The sequence below is a fragment of the Diadema antillarum genome, unplaced genomic scaffold (assembly GCF_040938485.1).
Source record: "Diadema antillarum isolate AM-2024a unplaced genomic scaffold, OU_Dant_1.0 scf00000114, whole genome shotgun sequence".
In the NCBI taxonomy this organism is placed as follows: domain Eukaryota; kingdom Metazoa; phylum Echinodermata; class Echinoidea; order Diadematoida; family Diadematidae; genus Diadema; species Diadema antillarum.
In genome coordinates, this window is record NW_027271003.1 from 2,777,593 (window position 1) to 2,801,220 (window position 23,628).

At 37.8% G+C, this 23,628-nt stretch overlaps 1 protein-coding gene across 1 annotated transcript in view; it reads left to right on the plus strand.

The window, feature by feature from the left end:
- Nucleotides 1-23,628, plus strand: part of LOC139719735 (uncharacterized) — a 146,358-nt gene that overhangs the window by 55,455 nt on the left and 67,275 nt on the right. The window contains exons 2-3 of the mRNA XM_071631125.1: nt 15,360-15,583; nt 17,640-17,763. Of these exons, the coding sequence (XP_071487226.1) occupies nt 15,360-15,583; nt 17,640-17,763 (348 nt within the window). The remainder of the gene's footprint in view (nt 1-15,359; nt 15,584-17,639; nt 17,764-23,628) is intronic.

A 23,628-nucleotide genomic window follows, 5' to 3' on the forward strand; every position in this document is an offset into this window, starting at 1 on the left:
AGCATTAAGAAGAAATGCTGTCTTTTTCCTGTAGCTATACCAAGTGATGGTATGTGCAAAATTTGTATGAAAATGTTTAGGCCTACCAATCTATATTGTGATACCTGTTGCTATGATATGTAAATTAAATGCTGTTGGAATCATAAGTGCAACCTTTTTCCAAAGACAGAAGGCAGCTCCCTGTTGAAACGGAAAGTGGGTATTATTCCTTCTTGGTCCTTGGTGATATTGTTCTATTTAATATCCAGGGTCTGACCTCAGACAGAGATAAAAAATTACTTTTAGATGTAATGAAGGCTTCCTTTTGCTATACCATACATAGGATTGGATTGACATTTAACATTCCAAGGGAACCGTTTGTGGCTCCGTGTATTCAACGTCGTGACATGAGCCCGACTGCGTATTGATCAAAGTTATCATCAATCTTGGCTCTTTTTAATTTAGGTCTCAAGACCTTTTGTACAGTCAATTGACAAACATATTGAAATTGTGTGTTTTGTTTGTCTGTTTGTTTTCATTTTTCCATCTGTAAGGATGGCTGGATAGCCCATATTCAGCTACACTAGCTGCATGGCCTTCCATGGAGCCCAGTTGTGAGTACTTGGGGGGGGGGGGGGTGGACCACTTCATGCAGTTTTACTCACCTGTCCCATGAAATTAGTGTATGTGTGTATTTTGTTTTAATCATGTCTTCTTCTTTATTTTGTATTCATCCATTTTGGTTTGTCTGCTTTATGAGAATTATACTGTCCCTCTACTTGCCTGATTTTATTCTAAAATAAGGCTTTCAGCAAAAACACAGGTTACTTCATTTTTAGTAGAATTCATGCAATTTTGTTCACCTGTGAAGAGACCCTGGAGAGTGACATGCTCTAACAGAAATGTGGGAACTGCAGAGCTTTGGGAATGAGAGTGAAGTTGGATGCTTTTGTTGCCATCGCTTTCAATTTGCCTACTGTAGTCTGATAGTTCCTTGAGGGGAAATCAATAGCTCTGGAACTATTTTGTCCCAGTAATTTTTCTTTTTGAAGCAGCAAATGTTTGCAGGGTCAGGCGCTTTCATCCTTGTGATCAGACCAATCCATCATCGAGCTTTCCATTTCAATGGTTGATCACGTAATGAGCCTCTTTTCCCAAACCACAAAATAGTGCTAAAACTTTTGTGAAAGGTCCTTTTTTTTTAGAGAGAAAATAGTGTTAAAGAAACTGCACTTAAGGAATTATTTCTTTCTTCTCTTTTTTTTTTTGAGTGAATTTGGAGTGAAAATATGTGCTTCATTTAGGTCTTTAACCTTGCAGGAAACAAAAAAGATGGACTGCTGTAAATGCGACCCTCAATTACAGATGCTTAGATCTGGAACTCTTAAAGCCCCTAAGTGATTTAGCAGTGAAAATGATTTTTTTGACAAAAGCCAGCAAAATTTGTTCAAACATTATCTAATTCAGCATGATTATAGAGATTGGCCAAGGTGAAACAAAATTGTAACACTGGTTAAAAGGAGGTCTTCTATGCTAACAGCAAGCGCAACAAAGTAGGAATTCATTTTCTACAATAGTAAAATCACTTTCTCGTGTATGAACAGTGATACCACTTTTTCCCCTTTGATCTTAAAGGTACTGTTAACCTTTGGGAGCAGTGCTTTCAAAAATGTTGAAGATATCCCATTGATGCATATGTGTAGGTCAGTTGTATCACAAAACATCCTACCATGTAAAGATTTTGCAATAAAGACAAATATGGAGATATTATTTTTCTCAATAAACCACAACTGTAGACAGTTTAGCCTAGAAGCATTTCTGTTATATTTACCATTGTTCACATTTTGAATATTTAGCATTACTTAACATTAATTATATGAATTTAAATTTTTACATTGGTTGTTTCTATCCCTAACTCAAATTTTAGATCTATTTTGAAGCATTAAAGCTGGGTTTTTGTTTCATCTGCAAATGATAAATTATGCCTTTAATGTTGCAATAACATATGAAATATAATCACACACTAAGAAGCCTCATAAGATCTCTTTCATGCATTTATATGCAGTTTGTTGGAGTTATGCTGGCATGTTCACCTGGAAGAAGATATCATTCTATAGCTCTAGGTGATACTTGTCACAGGTAACTGGCGATATTGACGAGTCGATTGGTACGATGTTGATTCCTGCACGCACTTAAAATTTCATTGTGATAGAGTAAACCTTGTGTGTGGAACAAGAGTGAGATGAGAAACTGATATGAGATGTTCACATTAAAAAGATTCCAAAACAGTACCAACTGATAAGTTTTTGTTCCAGAGGAGGGATATAGGCCCTATTCTTCCCTAACCCCCCCCCAAAAAAAAAAACAACAACAAACAAACAAACAAACAAACAAACAAAAAACACACAAATATGTCAGCAGTGCTGCTTCACAAGAGTTTTCATTCACAAATTATGAAGTGATGTCCTTCATGTTTGCTCTGCCTCCTCCACTTGGAGTGTTTTGGGTAAAAAAATAAGAAAAAAAAACATTTAAAGCATTCTGTATATTTATGCAGTCTTTCTAAATATTTGATAGGAAACTGCAATATTGCATCACAATTCTTAAAATGCTTTCAGTTATCAATTTATGAAATATGTCACCATTACTCGAATCGACCATGCGTAAAACATATGGACACTGTGTGGTGAGGTTCATGCATATTTCTTATATACAGGTGTATGTTGTCCAAGTGGGCAAGGTATTCGTGTGCGTGAGGCTCGTGCTCTGAAATCCACGCAAGACACATATTTGCTCACTGCGATTAGTCTGGGGCTCCTGAACTGCCCTATTTTTTTTTCTTCTTTTTAACCTCTCGTGAAGATGCAGACCGCATCTGAATGTAGTCACTGAGATTCCACTTATCATAAAATGATGGATTATCTCACTTTTTGCTTTATTGTTTTACGCTGTAATATATGCCAGAATTCAACCCACTCTTGATTGTTTAAAAGAACCATGACAGGGAGACGCACGTATCTATCTGTATTCAGTACAAATTGATACCATGATCAGGGCATTGTCTGCGAGACTGTATATTAGGTATCAAACAATACTTTAATTGCATACAAAGAGATGACTGTATGAATACTGTATTTCAAATTATCAGTGTTTTCATGTATTTGTGTATGCATGTGTGTATGTGTGTGTGTGTGTGTGTGTGTGTGTGTGTGAATGTAATTATTACTTTTGGATCTGTAATATGCTTGTACATGAGGCTTGCATTACAATGTTCTGCAAGCTTTGACTTGACACATGCTTTAATGAGAAGTGAGGTACCTGGTATTTACAGTAACAGTGTGGGTGGAAATTACTATTCAGTATTGAATGATTTGTAGTCTTTGATGTAGGATACTGCAAACTCATGCAAAGGAAGAGAAAATGTGATGGAAGTGAGTTTCTAAACTTTCTAGTAATGTAGGGGTTTGTGTGAGATTATATGTGACCCTGCACCACAAAACACACACAATGTCGCCAGACATGAAATTTTAGTTAAGAGCATATTCTGAAAGAGCAGACTTTAAGCTTTGAAATGATGTAGTCCTATAACTCAAATCAAATGGACTCTCCTAACCTATCTAAATATTGGAAAGAAAGCACACACTCATGAAAAGTGTGAACTGAGAAAAGAGGCTCTGAAGTACAGTGTCTATTCAAGCGCTAATCTTTACCAAGCCGTGCTGGCTGTGCGATGAATGGGACAAAAACAGGATGTAAGCCACTTGAGTAACAATAATGAAGGGATTATCAGATTAAACTTAAATTGAGCATGCCTTATTAACACATTCTGTCCATAATTAATGCCAATTTTCAAAGCAGCAACAGCATCCTTTCAAAAGTTATTAGAGTTGAAAGTGAAGAGTGTGTACAAGGTTTTTAAGAAATGAAAAGACACACCTTATCACACTATTCTACCAAATAATGCTCGAGATAAACTGCTAAAAACATGCTTTCCTGCCCATTTAATGATCTCAAATTTTAGCACAATGTAGAAGAAAGAAGAAGACTTGCTCTTTCAGAAATTATAAAAAAGTCAAGATCCGCTAGATTAACCCATTTCACCTCTTTTCTCAGTTCTCACACAAAATTAGTGTGTGCGACTTTTTGTTCGTTTTGTGATGCACGGTCACATATGCACAGTGAGAAAGCTACAAATTATATATATATATTATATATATATCTTTTTTTTAATGATCTGCTATGTCTGTATTTGCATCATCAATTTATGCTGACTTGCGAATGTGATTAAGGTGATAGAGCCCTATAACCTCAAATGTTAAGTGGTCCCTTATACTGACCTAGAATGATAGATATTTCTGTAATGTACAACCTGTAAATGTACCAGAAAGTTGTGCCCTACTCGTTTGCAGAGCAGTCCTCTGTGTGGCAATGATTGTGATGATACATATCATAGATAAATTATCTCAACAGTTACAATAATATATTAGTATTTTGATTTCTAGTGGGATTAAAAGTTATCTCTGTAGTAGGACGCATTCATTTTTTTCTTCTTCAAATATCCATAAATCATTGCGGGTCTACAAGACATTCACTTGTGCATGGTGTTAGGTTAATCTGGTCTTAACATCACCGAGCACCCTGCTCATATTGAAGTCATGATTGACGGACTACTCAAAAAGTTGGATATGATAATCTAGTCCATGTGACAAGTGAGTCCTTTGCTTCGAAAGCCACTTTAATCATCAGGCAGATAGATGTATGAGCACTGATAGCAGTGGTTACATGTATTTGATCTGTGAAGTTTATTTACTTCTGCATTTAGAGCATTATTGGTTTTTCAGAGACCAAAAAAACATTACTGCATTAAAGTGAGGGTGCAATCCCCCATGGTCCTGCATCTGTTAGCAGAAGCAATTTAAATATCCAAATTGAGTTGACCCTGCTAGGCATGGGTCGCCTCCATGCCACAGTTGTTTGGTTCCTTTCGATCACAAGCCTTCAGGGGGACTTGAACTAGAACATGGCAGGAATGTGCCAAGTTGGTTGTAGACCGGTCCCTTAGGAGGACCAAACAATCACATCCCCCCCCCCCCCCACCTTCCTGCAAAAAAAAAAAAAAATGAAAAGAAAAATACTACACAACAACTTAAAGGGAGAATATCTCAACTGCTACACATTCTGAAGAAACTTGGGCTGCATTTTTAAAGGCATTATTTACCATTTGCAGATGAAACAAAAAAACCCAGCTTTAGTGCTTCAAAATAGTTCTTAAATGTGAGTTAGGGATAGAAAAAAAGCAATGTAAAAATTTAAATCAGTATAATCAATGTTAAGTATTGTTAGATACACAAAATGTGAACAATAGTTATAATGAGAATGTTTTTAGTTTAAACCGTCTACAGTTATGGTTGATAGAGAAAAATGAATATATCTCCTTACATTTTGGGCTTTATTGCATAATTTTTATATGGTAGGATGTTTTATGATACATCTGACCCACAAATATGCATCAAATGTGATATTTCAGACATTATTAAAAGGTTATGTATAGAGCTTACTAAGAAACTCAGTAACACAGCTCAGACTGTACCGCTGTGCATCTTATTATGCACAGCTTGTCCCTCTGCCAATGAAGTCAAACAGTCAGAACTTTCAAAACATTGTTTCTAATGAAACTGGGTTTTGAATCTCACTTCAACAGTGCATTTCCAAATCATGTTTCAAAACTGCATAGTATGAGATTACGACTTCAGTTATTGCAAAATGATAAACAGAAAGCATGTTTTGATTTCAAAACCATGTTTCTGGCTGGAAAACTCTTGGAAGTGATGCTGAATGCACATATATTGTATGATATTCAAGGGTCATTCAGTGCAAAAGCCAGTTTTCAATGGTACTTCAGCATTGTATCAAGAGCAGTCAAACATTTTGGACCAAAGAAATTCAGATGATGCACCCGTTCGCACCCATTGAAATTTGCTGGTCTAAATGGTCATTAGACTATCATCTCACTGTAGGAAACTGGAATACAATGTCAGCTTTGCAGGAAATACAGGAAAAATATGAGTAATGCAATTCATTTTAGACTGTTTCAGATCATGATTTGACCAATTAGTATCTTTATGTTAGACACTTGGTGACAAGGACTGGTGCTTGGGTCTTTAAACGTTTGCCCAGTTAACAGCTGAATTCTTTCAGTTGCAAGAGTGGAAGTAACAAGGGACTGATGAAATTGTTATTGCTAGAAGCAACAGCTGGATCAAAGGCCAACACAAATGACTGATGTATGTGGTTAGAGGTCATAGTTAACAACATGATCTGTATCTTTCCCCTTGGATCTGCTGAAGTAAGGTAGAATAACATGGTCATCAGTGAAAGACTTTGGCAGTCAGTCATACTGGTTAGACTCTTATTCGCTGTAAAGCGTCTTGAGATACCAGTCCAGTAGTAGGGACCCATGCTCCTTTAAATGTCATCTAAATGCCGCAAGCATCCAATTTGCCAAGCACTTTAAAACTGTTTACAAGAGCAATACATTTGCAGGGCCTTAGGTAAAGAAGATATGAGAAGGCATGTTTTACATGCTTTTATTTGTGAAGCAATCAAAACATACTGCACTTGGCGGCATTTGAAGTGATCTTGTCTTTGTTGCTCCATTCGTCTCTCTGCTATTATAAAGTTCTTTTTAATCCATTCCTTAGGCTAAGAGATGCTAGAAGCCCCACAGACTTTATAGGACCTACTTGATATGCCAGGTTTTCATAGGCAGTAGGATTAATTAAAGACAGCATTATGAAAAACAAAATTATCGAAGAATAGCAAGTTGCCTTGAATAAAACGGACAACAAGAGTTTGACTTCAACATCATCTTTGCTTTCAGATGCCATCCAGCAGAAAATGATGATTGAACATAAATATTATCAGGCCATTATCCTAATAGTGAAGTCACATATTACTACTCTGTAGCAATTGTTAGCTCATTCGAGATAAACTGAACAGCTGGATGAACCTTCTTTCCCACATTGATGTATTATAGAGGGTCATGAGGTGATTATGATATTGATAATGACAAATTGGAAATGACTTGATTTGGCTTGATTAATGGCATTGTTGTGACAATGTATTTGTTGTGATGATGCATATGTGTGATGCATTTGCCACTATCATTGATTTCAGTACATCTCATGATTACAGTGATGTAAAGAATGGAAATGCAGTAATGATGGTAATGATAATGATGATGATTGATGATGATGATGACTGATGATAATGATGATGATTGATGATGATGATATTAGTAATTATAGTGATGATAAAAAATGGTACTAAATTGGTTTTGGGGATGATGATGATGATGATGATAATGTCTGATTAGGCAATTTTTTTCTGAATTTGAAATGCCAACCAAATATTGTCTGATCAATTGAAATGCTAACCAAAATATTGTCTGATCACAACCTCATGCGTTCTTAAGACAGAATGTGATAACTCTTGCAAATTGGCACCTCTGCATCCCTGCAAGCCTCGTTTCCTAGGAGCCGCTCTTACGCTGTCTGCACAGGTGTGAGAAAGTTACTTGCATATAGGCTAAAATTTCCAAATGCCGTTTTGCAGGCAGATGTATTACTTGCACCAGCGCCCTTTTGCCTCTCACCCAGGGAGTATTGTGTCACAAATGGAATCAGGTGGGTTGCAGACTATCCAGAAAGTGCCCCGATATGATCAGGTATACAAAATTGGGCATCAGAGGGGTGCATTTCTGATGGGAAGCCGTGTCAATTATTGATTGATGAGAGCGTCAAGTCTCAACGGTTTCCTCCGCTTGGAGCTGCATTGTAAGTCTACCCATCACTGTCGTACCCCCCCCCCCCCCCCACCCCCCCATCATCTGCAAAAAAATGGCCGCTGGGAATTCACTTCATATAATCTTCATGTACTTCAATACCTGGCTATGCCCGGCCAGACGAGATGGTGCAGGTTTTCTTGAATTATTCAGCTCAAAGTCCACTGAATACTCTGAGGAATTGGGTATGAAATCTCTCTCATCATAGGGGAGAGCTTGGTTTGACTTAAGAGCAGACGGGCCTCTTGCTCATGTGACTGTTTGACACTCTTGCTTTTACCTCGTGCATCCTTTTGTCTGTTGCCATGGTGATGGTTGCGCAATTTGTGAAAGCCACAAATTCATCTGAAGATGCAGTGTCATTTCATTTCTTTGCTTTTGTGATGGAGGCACGAATGTTTCAGATGCATAACGTGAAAAGATGCAGAAAGAGTTTGGAATCATCAGCAGGATGTGAAACCTATCTTGATAGAATTCCATCCAGAAGCAAAGAGAAAATGAGGACATAAATTTGTCGGTTGAGAATGATAATGGCGTTAAGTTGCTACTAAAGCCATAGTGTTTGAGGCACCTTAATGCCCTTCTCATTCTCAACCCACGCAAATCTGATATCATCTTGTGAGGAGTGTAAGGGGCTTGAGCTGTCTATTGAATGTGCACATAGTTGATGGCTGCTTCTGGGAAAGCATCATTTATTCATATCATGTTGTTTGCCAAGTGAGCGTACAGTGATACATTCACACTAAAGCCAATTGCCTGGACGACATTTAAAAAGGAATGCCACTCCATGCCTTAGTTGACCTGTGAGTAAAATCATGGGGGCAGAACATGAGAAAGTTTCTTCTTACACATAAAAGAATAAAACAGTTTTTAGTGTCAATTTCATCATTTCTAGCCCATGTGACCATGAGTAGATAGAAGTTTGTGTGTTAAACATATTCAGAGCTCACAATTAATCTACCCAGTTGGTACTTTTGAAACAAACTTTTTTTTTTCATAAGAAAAGCCTGTCGAATAGCATTTTATAAGGAAAGTTACAGAAAAGACCAGATGTGCTTCAGACACCCATTTCCTGTTGAACGGTGGACTTTCCACACCCAAACATGACTTCAAGGATGTCAGGTTCATGTGACAATAGCAGGGATGCCAAGTTAAAAAAAAAAATTATGAGTGAGATTTTCGTAACTCGGCATCTCGGCGAGCGAATGTGCGCGCAAGCGAGGGTGTAGAGGGGGGGGGTCCCCCCCCCCCAATTTTTAGCTCTTAATGGTGCGATCAGGTGACTATTTTTGACTTATTTTGAAAGACAAAAGGAAAACGTACCTTCAATTGTGACTATCACTTTAATCCTTTGAGCTATGCTCCTTATTATGGGCCCTAATTGCAGACTTTGCCCGATGCGTGAGAAAAATGGGTGTCATGCGTGAGATCGTGAGACGACCCCTAAATGCTTGAGTCTCACTCAGAATGCGTGAGACTTGGTAGCTCTGCAATAGGACCATTCACACTTAACCAAAATACCATGATACAGTGGACTGCCGTTATAATGAAGTGCTCAGGACCGACCAGTATCTATCCATTTCTTCAGTGAGAATGATGACAACAAATTACCATGATATTTAACACCAGTGCGAATGCACCTTATGTACCCTAATGGTTACTGTTTCATAAAGGGACATTGGTGCATGACTTGAAATCAAGACTCAAGCCAAACAAGACTTCCATGACATGTGCTGGTAACAGGTTTTGGTGAGATTGATGTTTCATAATGTCAGTTTTCTATTTTAGAGGGAGATGTCAAAAATAGACAGTTTCCCCAAGGGGAGTTCCTATTACTGTAAAAACACTTTTTTGCGGCATGAAATTTTTGTGAGTTGCCTTTAACATTCAATGTGTATAGTCTAGACAAGAACTATATGCATTTTAATTTCGCTAATCTTGGTTCTTGCAAAATCCGCAAAATTATAATGCACCTGAACATTCCTCGTTTTACAGTATCCATGTCTTGCAAGAACATGATATCTTTGACTCATGTACAAATTCTCGGGGAATAATCTTTGTAGTAGTAATGTTACAAGTTAATGGGAAAGTGAGTTGTATTTTATGTAGCAACACTGGTGAGAAGTCGTGCAAAAGGGATGTTATAGTCTTGTGGCAGAAAGAGTTTCTCTGTGGATACTGTGTGAGATATGGTAAGGGTTGAGTTCCCATCCCTTGATTGAACATCATTTCTTTTGACCTCAGTAGAAATTTTCTTGGAATTCAAACTGCTCACTCTCGATTTGAGTGAGATTTCATGTAGAAGTAACTTTCTTCTCAAATGTCTACCTCTAAGTTTATACTGTGCAGACAGAAAGAAGAAAGAGAAATGTAAAGAGAGAGAGAGAGAGAGAAAGAGAAAGATGGAGGGAAGGGGGGGGGGGAGAAAAAGAAGGAGGGAGAGAGGAATTGGAGAGAGAATAGCTAAAAGGTAGTAGCCAAGAGGCAAGCAGTGTTGAATGGCAGAAGAGTGAGAGAACCGAACATTGGTGTGATACAAAATTGCGCCTCTGTGACATTTCCCAAGCATTTTGCTGATTCCCCTAGGGACCCTGCTGCCTTTGCACCAGGTAGACAGTGTCTCGCCTCACCTGTGCAAATAGCAGTCTGTATACCTGGGCATACCCCAACGGTATAAAATGTTACTGGTGACATTCCTTTAGGCTGATTAATGCTACCCTAGTGGACAGAAAAAGACAGTGCTTGCTGGGAACGGTGATATTACGTATCGCTTGTTGAAGAGCGTGAACAGCATGAGCACTGTTCGATGTCTGCTGAGTTACCATACCCTTTTTGGCTCTAAGAGTTATTGGATCCAATAGGCAATTGATGAGAGTTTGAATGGGTGTAATCAATAGTTAAAGTAGGTTCACACGCTGTTCCTAAACTTTATGTTTAGGTCGAAAACGTAACTCTCCATGATTAGCTTGTAGTTTAGCACCGTGTTGACGCACTCAAAAGTTAGCAATCTTAAAGTTTAGTCGAATATTCGAACCACGAGACATTTTAAGGTTCACGCTCTCTCCACGAGCCACGGGGGGTCCCCAATCGTAGTTCACTCCGTGTGGACGCAATAATCAACAAGCTTGTGAGTTAGCATGAACCTCGCGTCTCGTTCGCTGCGCTATTTTGTATGGGAATAAGGTCATCTAGCAAAGACTCTGCACTTCCGTTGTACCAATCATCGAGTGGGGCTCGCTGGTAAGTTGTAACTTAAAGTTTAGGTATGCGTGTGAACCCGCATCATAAATTCACGAGTGGAGCTGATCATCGACAGTTAAGTTTTCGACCTAAACTTCAAGTTTGGCACCTGCGTGTTAACGTAACTAAGGAGAAGTGGGTTTTTGAATGACTTATGCCTCTTCCATGGTGCAGTTCTCTGTTTCAATCTCACGCAGTTTACACGAAATTGTTTGGAAACTCAACTCTAGGAATTGGAGAGGCATCCATCGAATACAAACAGGGACCCTGTGTCATGAAGTGGTTTACAACAAACTTTCTTGCCAAAATTTCAATTACAATTCAAGAGGCAACTGTCATAAAATGGTGAATCTGGCTGTACTTAAGTTGTTTCTACTGTTACTTCAATTCTTGCAGTTATAATTTCCAAATGTCCATAAGGGATCATGTCCAAAGCGTGGAGGGATACACAAAAACAGATTGTGAATTTTCTGCCTCATACTTTAAATCCTGAGTTGTCTTGCAGTCACTGAAGTATAAGAGAGACCCACATTCTCTATTTTTCCTTCTTCCCCATTTTCTCTCACTCCTGTTCTTTTTCTGTCTGAGCTGTCCAGGCATATAAAGAATCATTGTTTTATAAGTGTTTGTATGCTCAGATGTGTGCAGCTGATGATGGCTTGCCATTTTCTCTTTCAGTGGTCTGTTGAAGGGGAAATCCAGTCCAAAAATAAGAAGAGTTTGTTCGCAAAAACCGATAAGTCCATATTTGCCAAATGGAGATATTTGCGATGAAAGGTCAAGAAAAATAAAGAGAAAAATAAGAAAATTTTTGCTTCCTTTGACCATAACTTCAATAATGTACCTTTATGCGTAGTGACCAATATATCATTCAAAAGGTATTATTTTGTATTTTATGACAGATACCGTACTTCAAAATCTTCAAAAATGGACTTATCGGTTTTTGCAAACAAACTCTTCATAAGTTAGTCTAATAAAGAAGAGTAAGATCTTACAAATTCAGTGGTATAAATTTAACTGAAATTGGATGAAAAATAAGGAAGTAAGATTTGCTTATTTTTGCAAAACAGTTCTTGTACAGTAGATATGAATATGCAAATGAGTTAGCTGACCATGTCATAACCTCACAATTTTCCATTGACCTTGTACAAAAAATGACGAAAATTCAATGTTTCTTTCATTGAAGTCGAAAATATGATGTTATTCCTTGTTGAATAACTTCAGAATAGTGATCAGTTAGATACTATCAGGATTTGAGCCCTATGGGCATAATTGCGTTTGAATGAAAAACTGGAATTTCCCAAATTTTATGTACAAACTACTAGTATATATGGCAAGTTGTTAGGGTATGACATGCTCACTTTGCCATTTGCATATTCATATTGACCGTTAAAGAATTGTTTCCTGAAAAATTTGTGAAACTTCAAACTGTCATAACTTCCTTATTTTTCACCTGATTTTGATCAAAATTTTACCATTGAACTCGTAATATTTTACTCTTATCAGACTAACTTATATTTGGACTGGATTTCCCCTTTAATCCGACTAATCAGGCCTATTGTAAGGAGAAGTTTCTCCCAAATATGTGGAGTTAGAGTGAGGTGCCAAAAAGTTTGTCTGGGGTATCTTGACCTAGCTGTACTGGTATTTTAAAAGGCAAGGGCAATGCTATCAGACTTGAAATAATCTTGAATTTAGGGGAACTGAAGTAAACATGTACGTTCATTGAAAAAAAAAAAAAATCCTTATGAATTAGAGAAATCGGGACTCATGAATGAATTTGATTTTGCTAAAATTTAGGTACATCCTTGTGTTTTTGTGTTATCATTATGTCTCCTCTAAACCAACATTGACATCTAAAGAAAGTTTTTCATCAAGTCTGAATGTGAGTGGGATGTCTTAGACAGATCTACTGCTCAAGTTGTCTATTAAAGGGATGGTACAGTATTAGTGGAGATGAAAATTGAAAATTGGGCTTTAACTTTTTTGCGAGATACCAAGAAAACACTTATGAAATAGTACAGAGCATACCATTTTAAGAGGAATTCAAAGTTTATTTGATGAAAATCGGGTTTGGAGTGACTGAAGCATCCAAAAACAAAGTAAAACAAAGCGATCGTAGTAAAAGATGGGTCCCACACTTTATTAGGATCACTCTGTTTTGGATATCTCGGCCATTTCAAAATCAATTTTCATCAAATAAACGTTGAAATCATCATGGAATTACATGCTCTTTCATATTTCATAAGAGGTTTCTCACTATCTCACCAAAAAATGATAAAAATCTGAAGTTAAGTCTCAACAAAAACTATACAATCCCTTTAAAGCTATTCCCCTTTTCCCCTTGTTAAATCGTACTACATAATGTCGTGGCAGTAAACATACAATACTAGCGTGTTACTGTAAATTAAGAGTGACATTTGCAAAATGTTTCTGATAGATGATTCATCTATTCTTTACCTGCACTTGACCTTCATCACATTGCATTAATTTTGTCCTACTGTACCTTGGCACGGAGTTCGGAAATCCTGTTTGAGTCTAATTGAAGGAACTTGCAATCGCGGCAAATTCAGTCGGGGAAAAGATAGTCGGAGCTTGGGTTCATCCACAAATTGACGAGAGGCGAAGTAGGCAGTGTGCGAAAATGAACTCAAATAGGGCTCATTATTGACTGGGAGGGGTGTAGAGAGAAGTGAAGCCAAGTGAGGACTAGTCTTTCTTCCAGACTCTTATGTATGTCAGTGTAAAAAATAGCGAGTAGTCAGTGTGTCTCCATTTTGTGTCGCCTTTGTGCACTGTTTGCTCTCAAAATTGAACTCCCTCTCCAAGCCCAGACTTGGTTTCCTGTTTGATCTCTTCATCAATGGGCCACTCCTATCCCCATCAGTCACCGAGAGTGAACTGGCTGCCTCTTCTTCTTTTTCTTTTTTTGACAGTCCTTATCATTCATGTAAACCCGCTCAATGTCATTTCATGAAATTTGGTCCACAGATGGCATTGCTATCAGAAAAGGGCGTGTCATAGACAAAACTGTCTCCCAGTTGTCGATGATATGCAACAATTTCTTTATACACTTGCCTTCATCATTTTTTTAGTTATTTTTATTATTAAGTGTTTGATGATACTTCCAGTCCAGATGTCTTAATATATAACACTATATCCCTCCTCATCCATATTTGACCATGAGTCTAAATATTAGCATTAAATTTTTGAGTCCTTTACCCAAATAAGGCCATTTCATATATTGCGATGTGTCGATTACTTTCGCAGACCTCTGCCCCCAATGCGACACAAATGAGGTTTGTCGGTTTGAAGTGGTCTTGGTGACGGAAATGGAAGGGGAGGTTGAGAGATTGAGAGAGAGAGAGAGAGAGAGAGAGGGAGCAATTGAATAGACAGACAGAGAGAGAAATAGACAGACATACAGACAGACAGACAGACAGACTGGCAGGCAACAGGCAGACAAATAAGACCAAACAAACAGTAAAGTCACTCAAGTAGGACCCAGAACATACAGAGAAACTGTGTTAAGATGAAACATATTGTGAAGATATGCGCAAAAACACATTTATGAAAATATTCAGGCGATGATGTCATCACTTCACAATTCTTCTTATGGTTTGTTCATAAAGAGTGGTTTTGAAAGTCAATATCTGTCAATAATTCAGCAATTTCTGTCAGTAGCTTCCTCTTACTCTGCAGCTCTAAGGTAATTCAGTGTGAGATTAAAGCAATGTTCTCCTAAAGTCATGTTTAAGAGGGCAGTTTAGTGATGATTTTGAAGAATGGTGGGACTTGTCTGTTCATATTACAAAAGTGATCGTGTGACTGAAAGAGCTGTTCTGTAAAAATGTGTGAAGATGTAATATTTCATAATTTTCCTTCATTTGTCCATTTGCAGTAAAGCTTTCATTATTCTGGTTACTTGATTTTATTTTGTTGTGGATGCAAATGTCATTGAGAGTAATGGCAATTTGACCTAATGGCCCATTTAAAGACATTGCTACGCAGACAGATTCTAATGTGTACATTATTTCAAATATCATCTCTATGATATCTGTTTGTCAAATGTCTTTATTCTCATATCTTTTCTGTATTTCCTCCAATGATCTTTGTCACAACATGTTATTAACTAGCTTTTGAATTGCTACTAAATGTGATAAATGATTGTTAAAACTATCTTTTATGGACTTTGATAAAAGTCACAGATTTTGAGCTTGTTTGAATTGTTCTATGCTCTTGTGTGAATATGTATCTAATTTCTGTCTCCTCCCTTCTTTGCTTTCTTTCTACACAGATCTCTTTATGAGCACATTAAGGACTCACTTTGTATTTGCCTGTGAAAATGAGCGCCTTATTATCCGATGCCCTGCGGGGACATTGATAAGTCTCCAGAATGCAAATTACGGACGCCGCGTGCCAAGCACCGATATGTGTCCGTTGCCGTGGAGTTCGTTTGGATCGCAAGAGTACGACGTTCTCCACGAGGACATTCACTGTAGAGCAGCTGATTCATTAGAAGTGAGTACGGATTCACTCTCTCATGCTCTGCCTTGTTTATGGTAGGACAGAGACCTGAAGTCACTCCTTGCCATTAGTAACTTGCCATATGTAATGACAAGCAGCAAATTCAGATGGCGATCGTGAAAGGATTAATAAAGACCAGAGCCCTTGATGTGATGTGTAGACTTTGGCCAATTCTGTGTTCGTAGTGAGATACCATGTCGTAACCATGGGAACAATCTTAATGATAGGATGCAGATTAGAATTGTTAATCAAAATTTCATTATCATTTTGATACTAAAGATTGTATGTACCTTCCCCCCCCCATGACTCTCAATTACCTACCCCAGAAGCTTGTGTTCATGCTTAAAGATGGATCAGTATAGTGTGATTAGGAAAAAATGTAACCACTGTAGAGTTTGCTGCAACTTCATGTCAGACTTTCTGCATGAGAATTGGTTCAAAAATTTTGTTCAATATTTAGAAAGACATGAGTAGTATTTTGATGACTTGTACATTACAATCCATTGTCAAACCCGAAAGGTAGTCGTAGTCACATTAGGGAGCTTTAGATTTTGCGACGCACATGCTCAGAGGAAGAAAACCTGTTCTGCACTTGTGCAAAAATTGCTTATCAAAATTGATCTTGCATCTTCTGAGTTTACACTATATATTCTGGGCCATTTTTGTGTCCACTTTATTCACAATGCAGAGAGCTACTTGATGCACTGATCACATGGGGGCACCATTTTACTTTGTATAGGCTGCATTTCCACATAATCTAAAGCACCTTTGCAAGGCGACACAGCGAGTGAGAACTATCAATGCAATTGTCGTCTTTAAATAAGCGTCCGCATCGCAACTCTAAAGCTCCCTATTAGCCTCGCAGATGTAAAACTCACTCTGATTTTTATTGGGTCGTGTGTGGATGATTTGTTACTGTGCCCATATCATCTGATGTATACTAGTGACTCTACTCATTATGAAATCATATTATATTATTGTTACTGTTTATTTCTCATTATTTATATCATCATCATTTTTATTATTATTATAATCGTTATGATGACAAGAATGATGATGATGATGATTAAGCAGATAGTTATAGGAATGAATGATAATAATATAGTACCAGGTAGTAATATGATGATAATCACAATTATATTTTTAGTATTCTCTCTATCAATTTCTCTACTTTGTAAATAATTGATATCCTTTGATGTTGTATTGTGTAATCAATAAAATTGTGCAAGTTACGCTAATCTCCTTTTGTTTTGTGATTTACATGTAACTGTCACCAGAAATTCTTTTTCAGTGGATAAGATCCGTCCTGGCAGAGGAGAGGTCAACATATTTTATTTATTGTTTCCATGAATATCTGATGAAAACATGTTATTTCAAGATTCAAACAGTATGCTATTCAAAACTGTCCATATGCACATTTATACCTTTGATAAAATGTTGCAAAAGTTATTTGTGTGGAGTATTGCAATGTGAGTCATGAAAGTTGTTGATCATGCTGTCTACTATTTCTTCTAGATCGACACTTATTAAGTGTTTTGAATAGCTTTATGGGATTCTTAATTTTTCTGTAATATACAAATGAAGTTATTTTTGTAAGATATGAAATGAGCTGAAAAGATTCATATGTAATATGATATAATGTAATTATGTAATTTAATGTAATGTAATGTAATGAAATGTAATGTAATTTGTCTTTTAAAACTTGGTAAAATGTGTCTATATAGTAAACTTTTGACAAAACCAAATCTCCATTTCATGTTTTTATACATAATTTGGACAAATGAAGAAATGAAATACGCATGTATTGAAATAGTCATTCAGAAACCAATCATTTGGAGTGTATTAGTTTTCATGTGGAAAAAATGTATAATTTACCTACACGTTTTATCTTCACTGATCATTCAGGGAAATATCTCCTCTTTTCTGAATGCATTGAACTGACGCGATGCACTTTTGAATGTCTCTTTTATCTTTCTTTCTTTTTTCCATCCTTCCCAGCCATTGACTAACTCTCTCTCTCTTTCCCTTTTCTATCATTGCATTTTTTTAGATTATTTCAGATTTATGTGATGAGCGTGATGAATGTACAATAGATGTCAGATCAAGTTTATTCAGCGAGGACCCCTGTCCGACAACTCATAAATATCTAGATGTCTCATATAAGTGCAAACCACGTAAGTATGCCAGTTCTGATGTGTTTTCATCTCTTTCTGTCCCTTCATTATATGTCTGTAGTAACTTGTGTGTTGTAAGGACTTTTGATTGACAGCAAGTCTCCTTGGACAAAGGTCAAATGTCAAGTGTTTGGCCTTTGACCCCCTCCCCCCACTTCACTACAGCCCAGTCATTAGCCTCATACTCCAGTCTGCTTTTGTTGGTTTTAAAACGAATATTCTGTGAAAAGCCCTTGTGCTGTTGTGCATATTATATTCCATGAGGTAGGCCTACTTCTGAATGTCCTGCTATTCTGTGTACTGAGATACAGGCAGGAAATCTGATTTTTTTTTTTTTTCTTTGAATATGATTTTGTTGAGAACTGGTCGTATTTGGAGAATACACGCACAGATGCAAAACAAAACCACAACAGCAATATCTTCAATAACCACAATTTATCTTCATATGAAAGGGAAAAAATTATGTAGCTCAGTTGCACACTATGTCTCTAAACCTTGATTATCCCTTTTCTTGGAAGTTGTCAGAAAAACAACAGCAAAATAACTATTTAAGTAATTTTTTTTTTCACAACTTTCTTCACAGATCAGAAATAAAGGCTTTTACGTTGTCATTGATATTCTGATTGTCATTATTACTATATTTAGGTCAGTAATATCAAGGCATATTGTGGAATTCCTACAAATAGAATTTGCAGGTACTTCTTCTGGAGGGTATTGTACTTAAAACCTCCTGTTCCTAAGTTTTATGATGTTATTTACCGAAGTAAATTCAATATCATACACAGTTTAGGATCTGGTTTGAGGTTGAGGTTCCTTGTGCAAAACAGCAAACGCGGCCTTGATATGTATTTTTGAGGAGAGCTCTCAAACTAAAAAAGAAGGGGAGCTGAATCTGAAAATGAAGAGAAAGCTGCAAAGCGGAGTCTGTTATATTGTAAGTGACAAGACACACATACACTGCAAATGTCAATTCATTCAATGGCTCTAGTGTAGCATTCTGTCTAGCTTTCATCCAGAAAGCGTCAGAAAATGGGGCCGTTTCTCGCACTCTCTTCAAATATGCTTAAAGTTGAGCGTGCAAGCAATCGCTCCCAATTCAATGCCCGGGCGCAAATCGCTGCTACCGAACAATGGGAAGAAGAGCAGAAGCTGACATGATCTGCGCGGCATGGTCATTCAGACCGAATCTTTTTCCCTATCGTGTTTACTCTTTCGTAGTGTTTCATACATTTCGCTTTTGGAAATAAACATGCGATTTGGCCAAAAAGAAAAAAAAAATGAAGGTCAACATTCACTTGCTCCCTTTGATGTTGTGTCTGAGGCCGACATAACACCATGGATGGTTGTCATGTGGAATATTTTAGTGTTGCCAGATTCATGCATGAGGAATTGCACAGACATTTTTGCAATCATCATTCACGCTTCACAGTTTGCTTCCCTTATATTTTTCCTTTGTAGTATTAGCTCTTTCTTTTTCCTAGAAATTTGAGTGGGGGGGGGGGGTGGAAGTGTTCCTGATATAAAACTGTTCAACCTGTCAGAAAGAATTACTCCAAAAAGCACTCTGTGGGTACATTATACAAATTGTACTGTGATTTTTGATGTTTGTCTGTTTTTTGTCTTTTTTTGTTTTGCTATAGATTTTCTTGGATATGGCGGTGGTGATAACATTGTGACTAGTTACTATTAAATGCAGTGCAACATCCACATGTGGTCCTTATGCTGACAATGACCATTTGACACCATTGCGCTTGCAGTGTAGCTTGTTTTGTATATCGAAATACTATAGAGTTTAGCTAGCCTGGCCATAGTTGATATTACCGGTGTATTGCGTGATGTCATTTTTTATGGCCCATAAATGCTAGCTAACTTCCTATTATTTCTGTACCGTTATATAACATTCTTAAGATATTGCATCCTCCTTAAATTTGCTGCCCTCTGACTCACACACCTCCTTGTTGTTATCCAAAACTTTTTTCAGCATGAAATCCACATCCAAATCAAATCTCATTCCTTCAGTTTGAAATTCATACGTAACCAATATCATTTTCTTCTTCCCTAATGACATACGCGTCACCATAGTTACACTTGCATCACCAATATCTTTACTCTACATATTTACGTAAATTCCTTTATCAGGAAACCTGTGACCTGCACAATCTACATCTGTGCCTGCACCTAATCTTCAGCAGGTCTAAAAAGTGGAAATTCCTCAGAATTGCAAAGAATTAGCCTTAATTTGGCAAGGGGAGGTTCATGAGATTATTAGATAAAGTTCATCAAATTTGCATCACCTAGCATATCACCCGATGATAGAGCTGAAATCTTCTGTATATCTCCATACCATGGTGGGGAGGAAAAGTGGATAGAGTAATATATAGAGAGAGGGAGAGTAAATATCTGTCTGTGTATCTCTCCCTGCTGGGTCATATTTGTTTTCCATTTCATTATCTCCGATCTGATCATCTGCCGAGTGGTTTGCAAATATTCAATATCTATAAGTGCGATGGGAGAGAAATTGGAGGTGAATGGTCAAAAGATTAAGATATTCCTTCGGAATCATCAATTTTGTATTTCATAGTGCTTGCATTATCATCAGCTTTTCTTTTAAAGTGAAAGAATACCTGAAGGAATGCATCTTAATATGAAATCTGGTGGAGAATTTCCAATCATTACATCTTCAAGTACAGCTGAATATCACAGATTAATTGTGCAAATTGTGGAATGGCCACTGTGTAGGGCAGTACATGAGATACTCATTGCAAGTGCAAGATTGCTAAAAAAACCTAAAAGTTATACGTTCTTTTAAATGAAAGAATGGTATTCTTTTCTTTCTGATGGCACGAAGGAGGGGTAGGATAAAGAGTCCTGGGGACCGTTTCATAAAACTTTTTGTCAGTGATTTACACTGACAACTGTTAAAAGCTACTGAAATCCTTGCGTCTGATTGGCTGACAGCAAATTTGTCGGTGAAAAACTCATTAATGAAACACCCCCCTGTTCAGAGGACTCATCAAGCTTGCAGGTGCATACAGTTGCCATGGGAACAGCTTTGGGATGAGTAACAAGACTTACTAACAAGAGGTAGTGTTAGCTAGCACACAGGTTATAGAGGCAGGATGTAGGGCCACTAGGATTGGAAAGGTGATGAGGTTGATATGAAATACATGTAGGCATGGTAGGGGTAATATGAAATAGGTGTGGTAGGGGTGATACAATGTAGGCATGGTATAGGATGGCAGGGTGTCCAAAGAGGAACATTGTTTGATTCCTGTTTTCTTGCCCCTTTAGTGGTAACCAAGTCTGGTCCTCTCGCTAATCTTGTCACAAGTTCAGATGTATTTAGCCCAGGAATTTGCCAGGGTTATACCCTCAGGCCTAGAAATATTATTTCCCTTGGCATTAGGGGAAAAAAAGATAAAAGAAGAGAGGGGAGGGGAGAGGTAGAGTTGGTAGGAACAAGGGGAATTGTGATTATGGTAGGATTGGCTCTGAAGTGCAAATTGGATGTGTTGAAAAGTGAGGTTCATATACAAGTAGAAGACCCCTGTGAAGCTCAAACTTTTCTGCAGGGCTGGAATGTGGCGATATCATTTGACAGGAGTCAAATGAAGGCATATGGCCAATTTGATACAAGATTATGATCAGCTTTCTCTCCATGTAAGGCCACATTCCGTGACTTATTCCAGTTCCGTTACTTATCCCCGGGAGCTCGGGTAGCTGAAAGATGAAAATCCCGATGTTGCCGTATAGGTCGCTCCTAAGAGAGAACAGCAAGATACATTCAGCCGTGATAGAAGTAGCAGATGTTCCATGTAAATTGCAGAGGTCTTAGAGATTGAAGGGGAACAAAACTTATTAAACTTGTGACCTCCCGTGTCACCATCCCAGGTTGACTGCTGGAGAATGGAAGACTGAGAGACAAACGTAGAAATACGACAGAAATCCTGTGATTGACATTGATGGATATGTGATTATGTGATTCAGAATTTTATCGCACCAGTAATCAAGAACTTCAGCGGGTGATTTTGGGCCCGGTAGATTCATTAGTATCACTCTAGTTTAGCTGGTGGTCAGAATTTGTAGCAATCAAATGGACAGAGAAGTATGATGGTATCCCATTATTGTCCGTGCCTCAGGAAAGTGTTGCTCTAAAGCACGTTTGTAATACAGTTCTTGAGAGGAGACTTGTTTTCAGCTAATGTTACACCTACAACATTCTAATGGTTAAGCTGTTGTGAATTGGAGGGGAGACTTCCCTGTTCCTGTCAGGGTAATCCCCTAAACGATTGTGAACTTAAAGGCATAATTAACCATTTACAGATGAAACAAAAACTCAGCATTAGTGCTTTAAAATAGTTCTTAAATGTGCGTTAAGGGATGGAAACAACCACTGTAAAAATTTGAATTGATAAAATCGATGTTAAGTATTGGCTACGTTTATCTAACTTGAGAGAGAGAATCAGTTTCAAAACGCGTTTGGAACGGTGTTTGCAAACGTGGTTTGAAACGCGATTCTCGGGGAGCTGCGTTTATCTAACCATCATACAATCGCGATTTGAGTTGTGTCACTGCGCAGCTGCTTTGCGCCGTTTGACCCGGGTAGTAAAGGTCAACTGTATACCACCAAACATGCCTCCTCAGTCACACACAAATAATGGGTAGAGAGCACACACGGGTACAGCTGGGATTTGACCTTGAGATATAAACGCGTTTCAAAACGGTATTGCGTTTATCTACTCGCAGAACGGCGATCGTGGTCTCAAACGTGTTTCAAAACGCCCTTTGAAAGGCGTTTCAAAACGGCGTTTCTAAACGCGTTTGAAAACACGGTTGCGTTTATCTAACCCTTGAAAATGCCTCAAACGCGTTTAGGATCGTGATTCTACCTCAGAAAGTTTTTAGATAAACACAGCCATTGTTAGATATACACAATGTGAAGAATAGTTATAATAAAAATGTTTGTCTACAGTTATGGGTTATTGAGAAAAATACAGATACATGTATCTCCTTTTTTTTTAGGCTTTATCGCGAAAATTTTATATGATGGGATGTTCTGTGGTACAACAGACCTACGCATATTCATTAGGCCTAAATGTCATATCTTGAAAAAAAATTTTAATCATTGTTCCCAAAGGTAAATAGGACCTTTAAGCTCCATGCTGCTGTAAGTGTGAACTGAATGAATGTGGTAGAAGAAGAGGCTCATATCGTGAGCCGTGAGGGGAGGCCAGAACAGCCAGACTTGCATAGGTTTATGTTGTATTTTCTTGAGCCAGGGCACTGTTGCCCAAGAGATAAGATTAAACATAAGTGAGAGAATCAAAGCTAAGTCTCTGAATACTCAATGCTGATTGACTAATGCCTGATTTACATGAGCATTTTCTGACTTAGGTGTGATTGCATGTTTTTGTGCAAGAGGGCCCAGACGTGGAATAGAAAGGAATTGTTATTACTTGGGAGTGCACATGTTGATAATTGTGTCCTGCTGAGGTACTGAGGTATGGAGGTATATTCTGCCTCGTCTGAACCCCCCCCCCCCCCACTCCATTTTGTGAATGAATTGGGGAAAATTGGTCCTTTGTTCCCATAGACATTGATGGATAGTGACACAAGCTCACTCACAAAGGGGAAGAGAGAGTCTGGCCTATGCAAAGAATACCTTCCGAAAAATTGAGCATCTGTCCTTGGCGAGTTGTTCAAACTTTGGAACTACCATTGATGCCCTGGATGGGATGATGAAGCTGGTGGGAAATACAGTCTGGCAGACGGAAGATTATCACAAATCTGAAGCTTCAGAATTCATCAGTTTCTGATTAATATCTTTCCTCCCTAAAATTCAATACTTGTCTGTTTACAGATTGC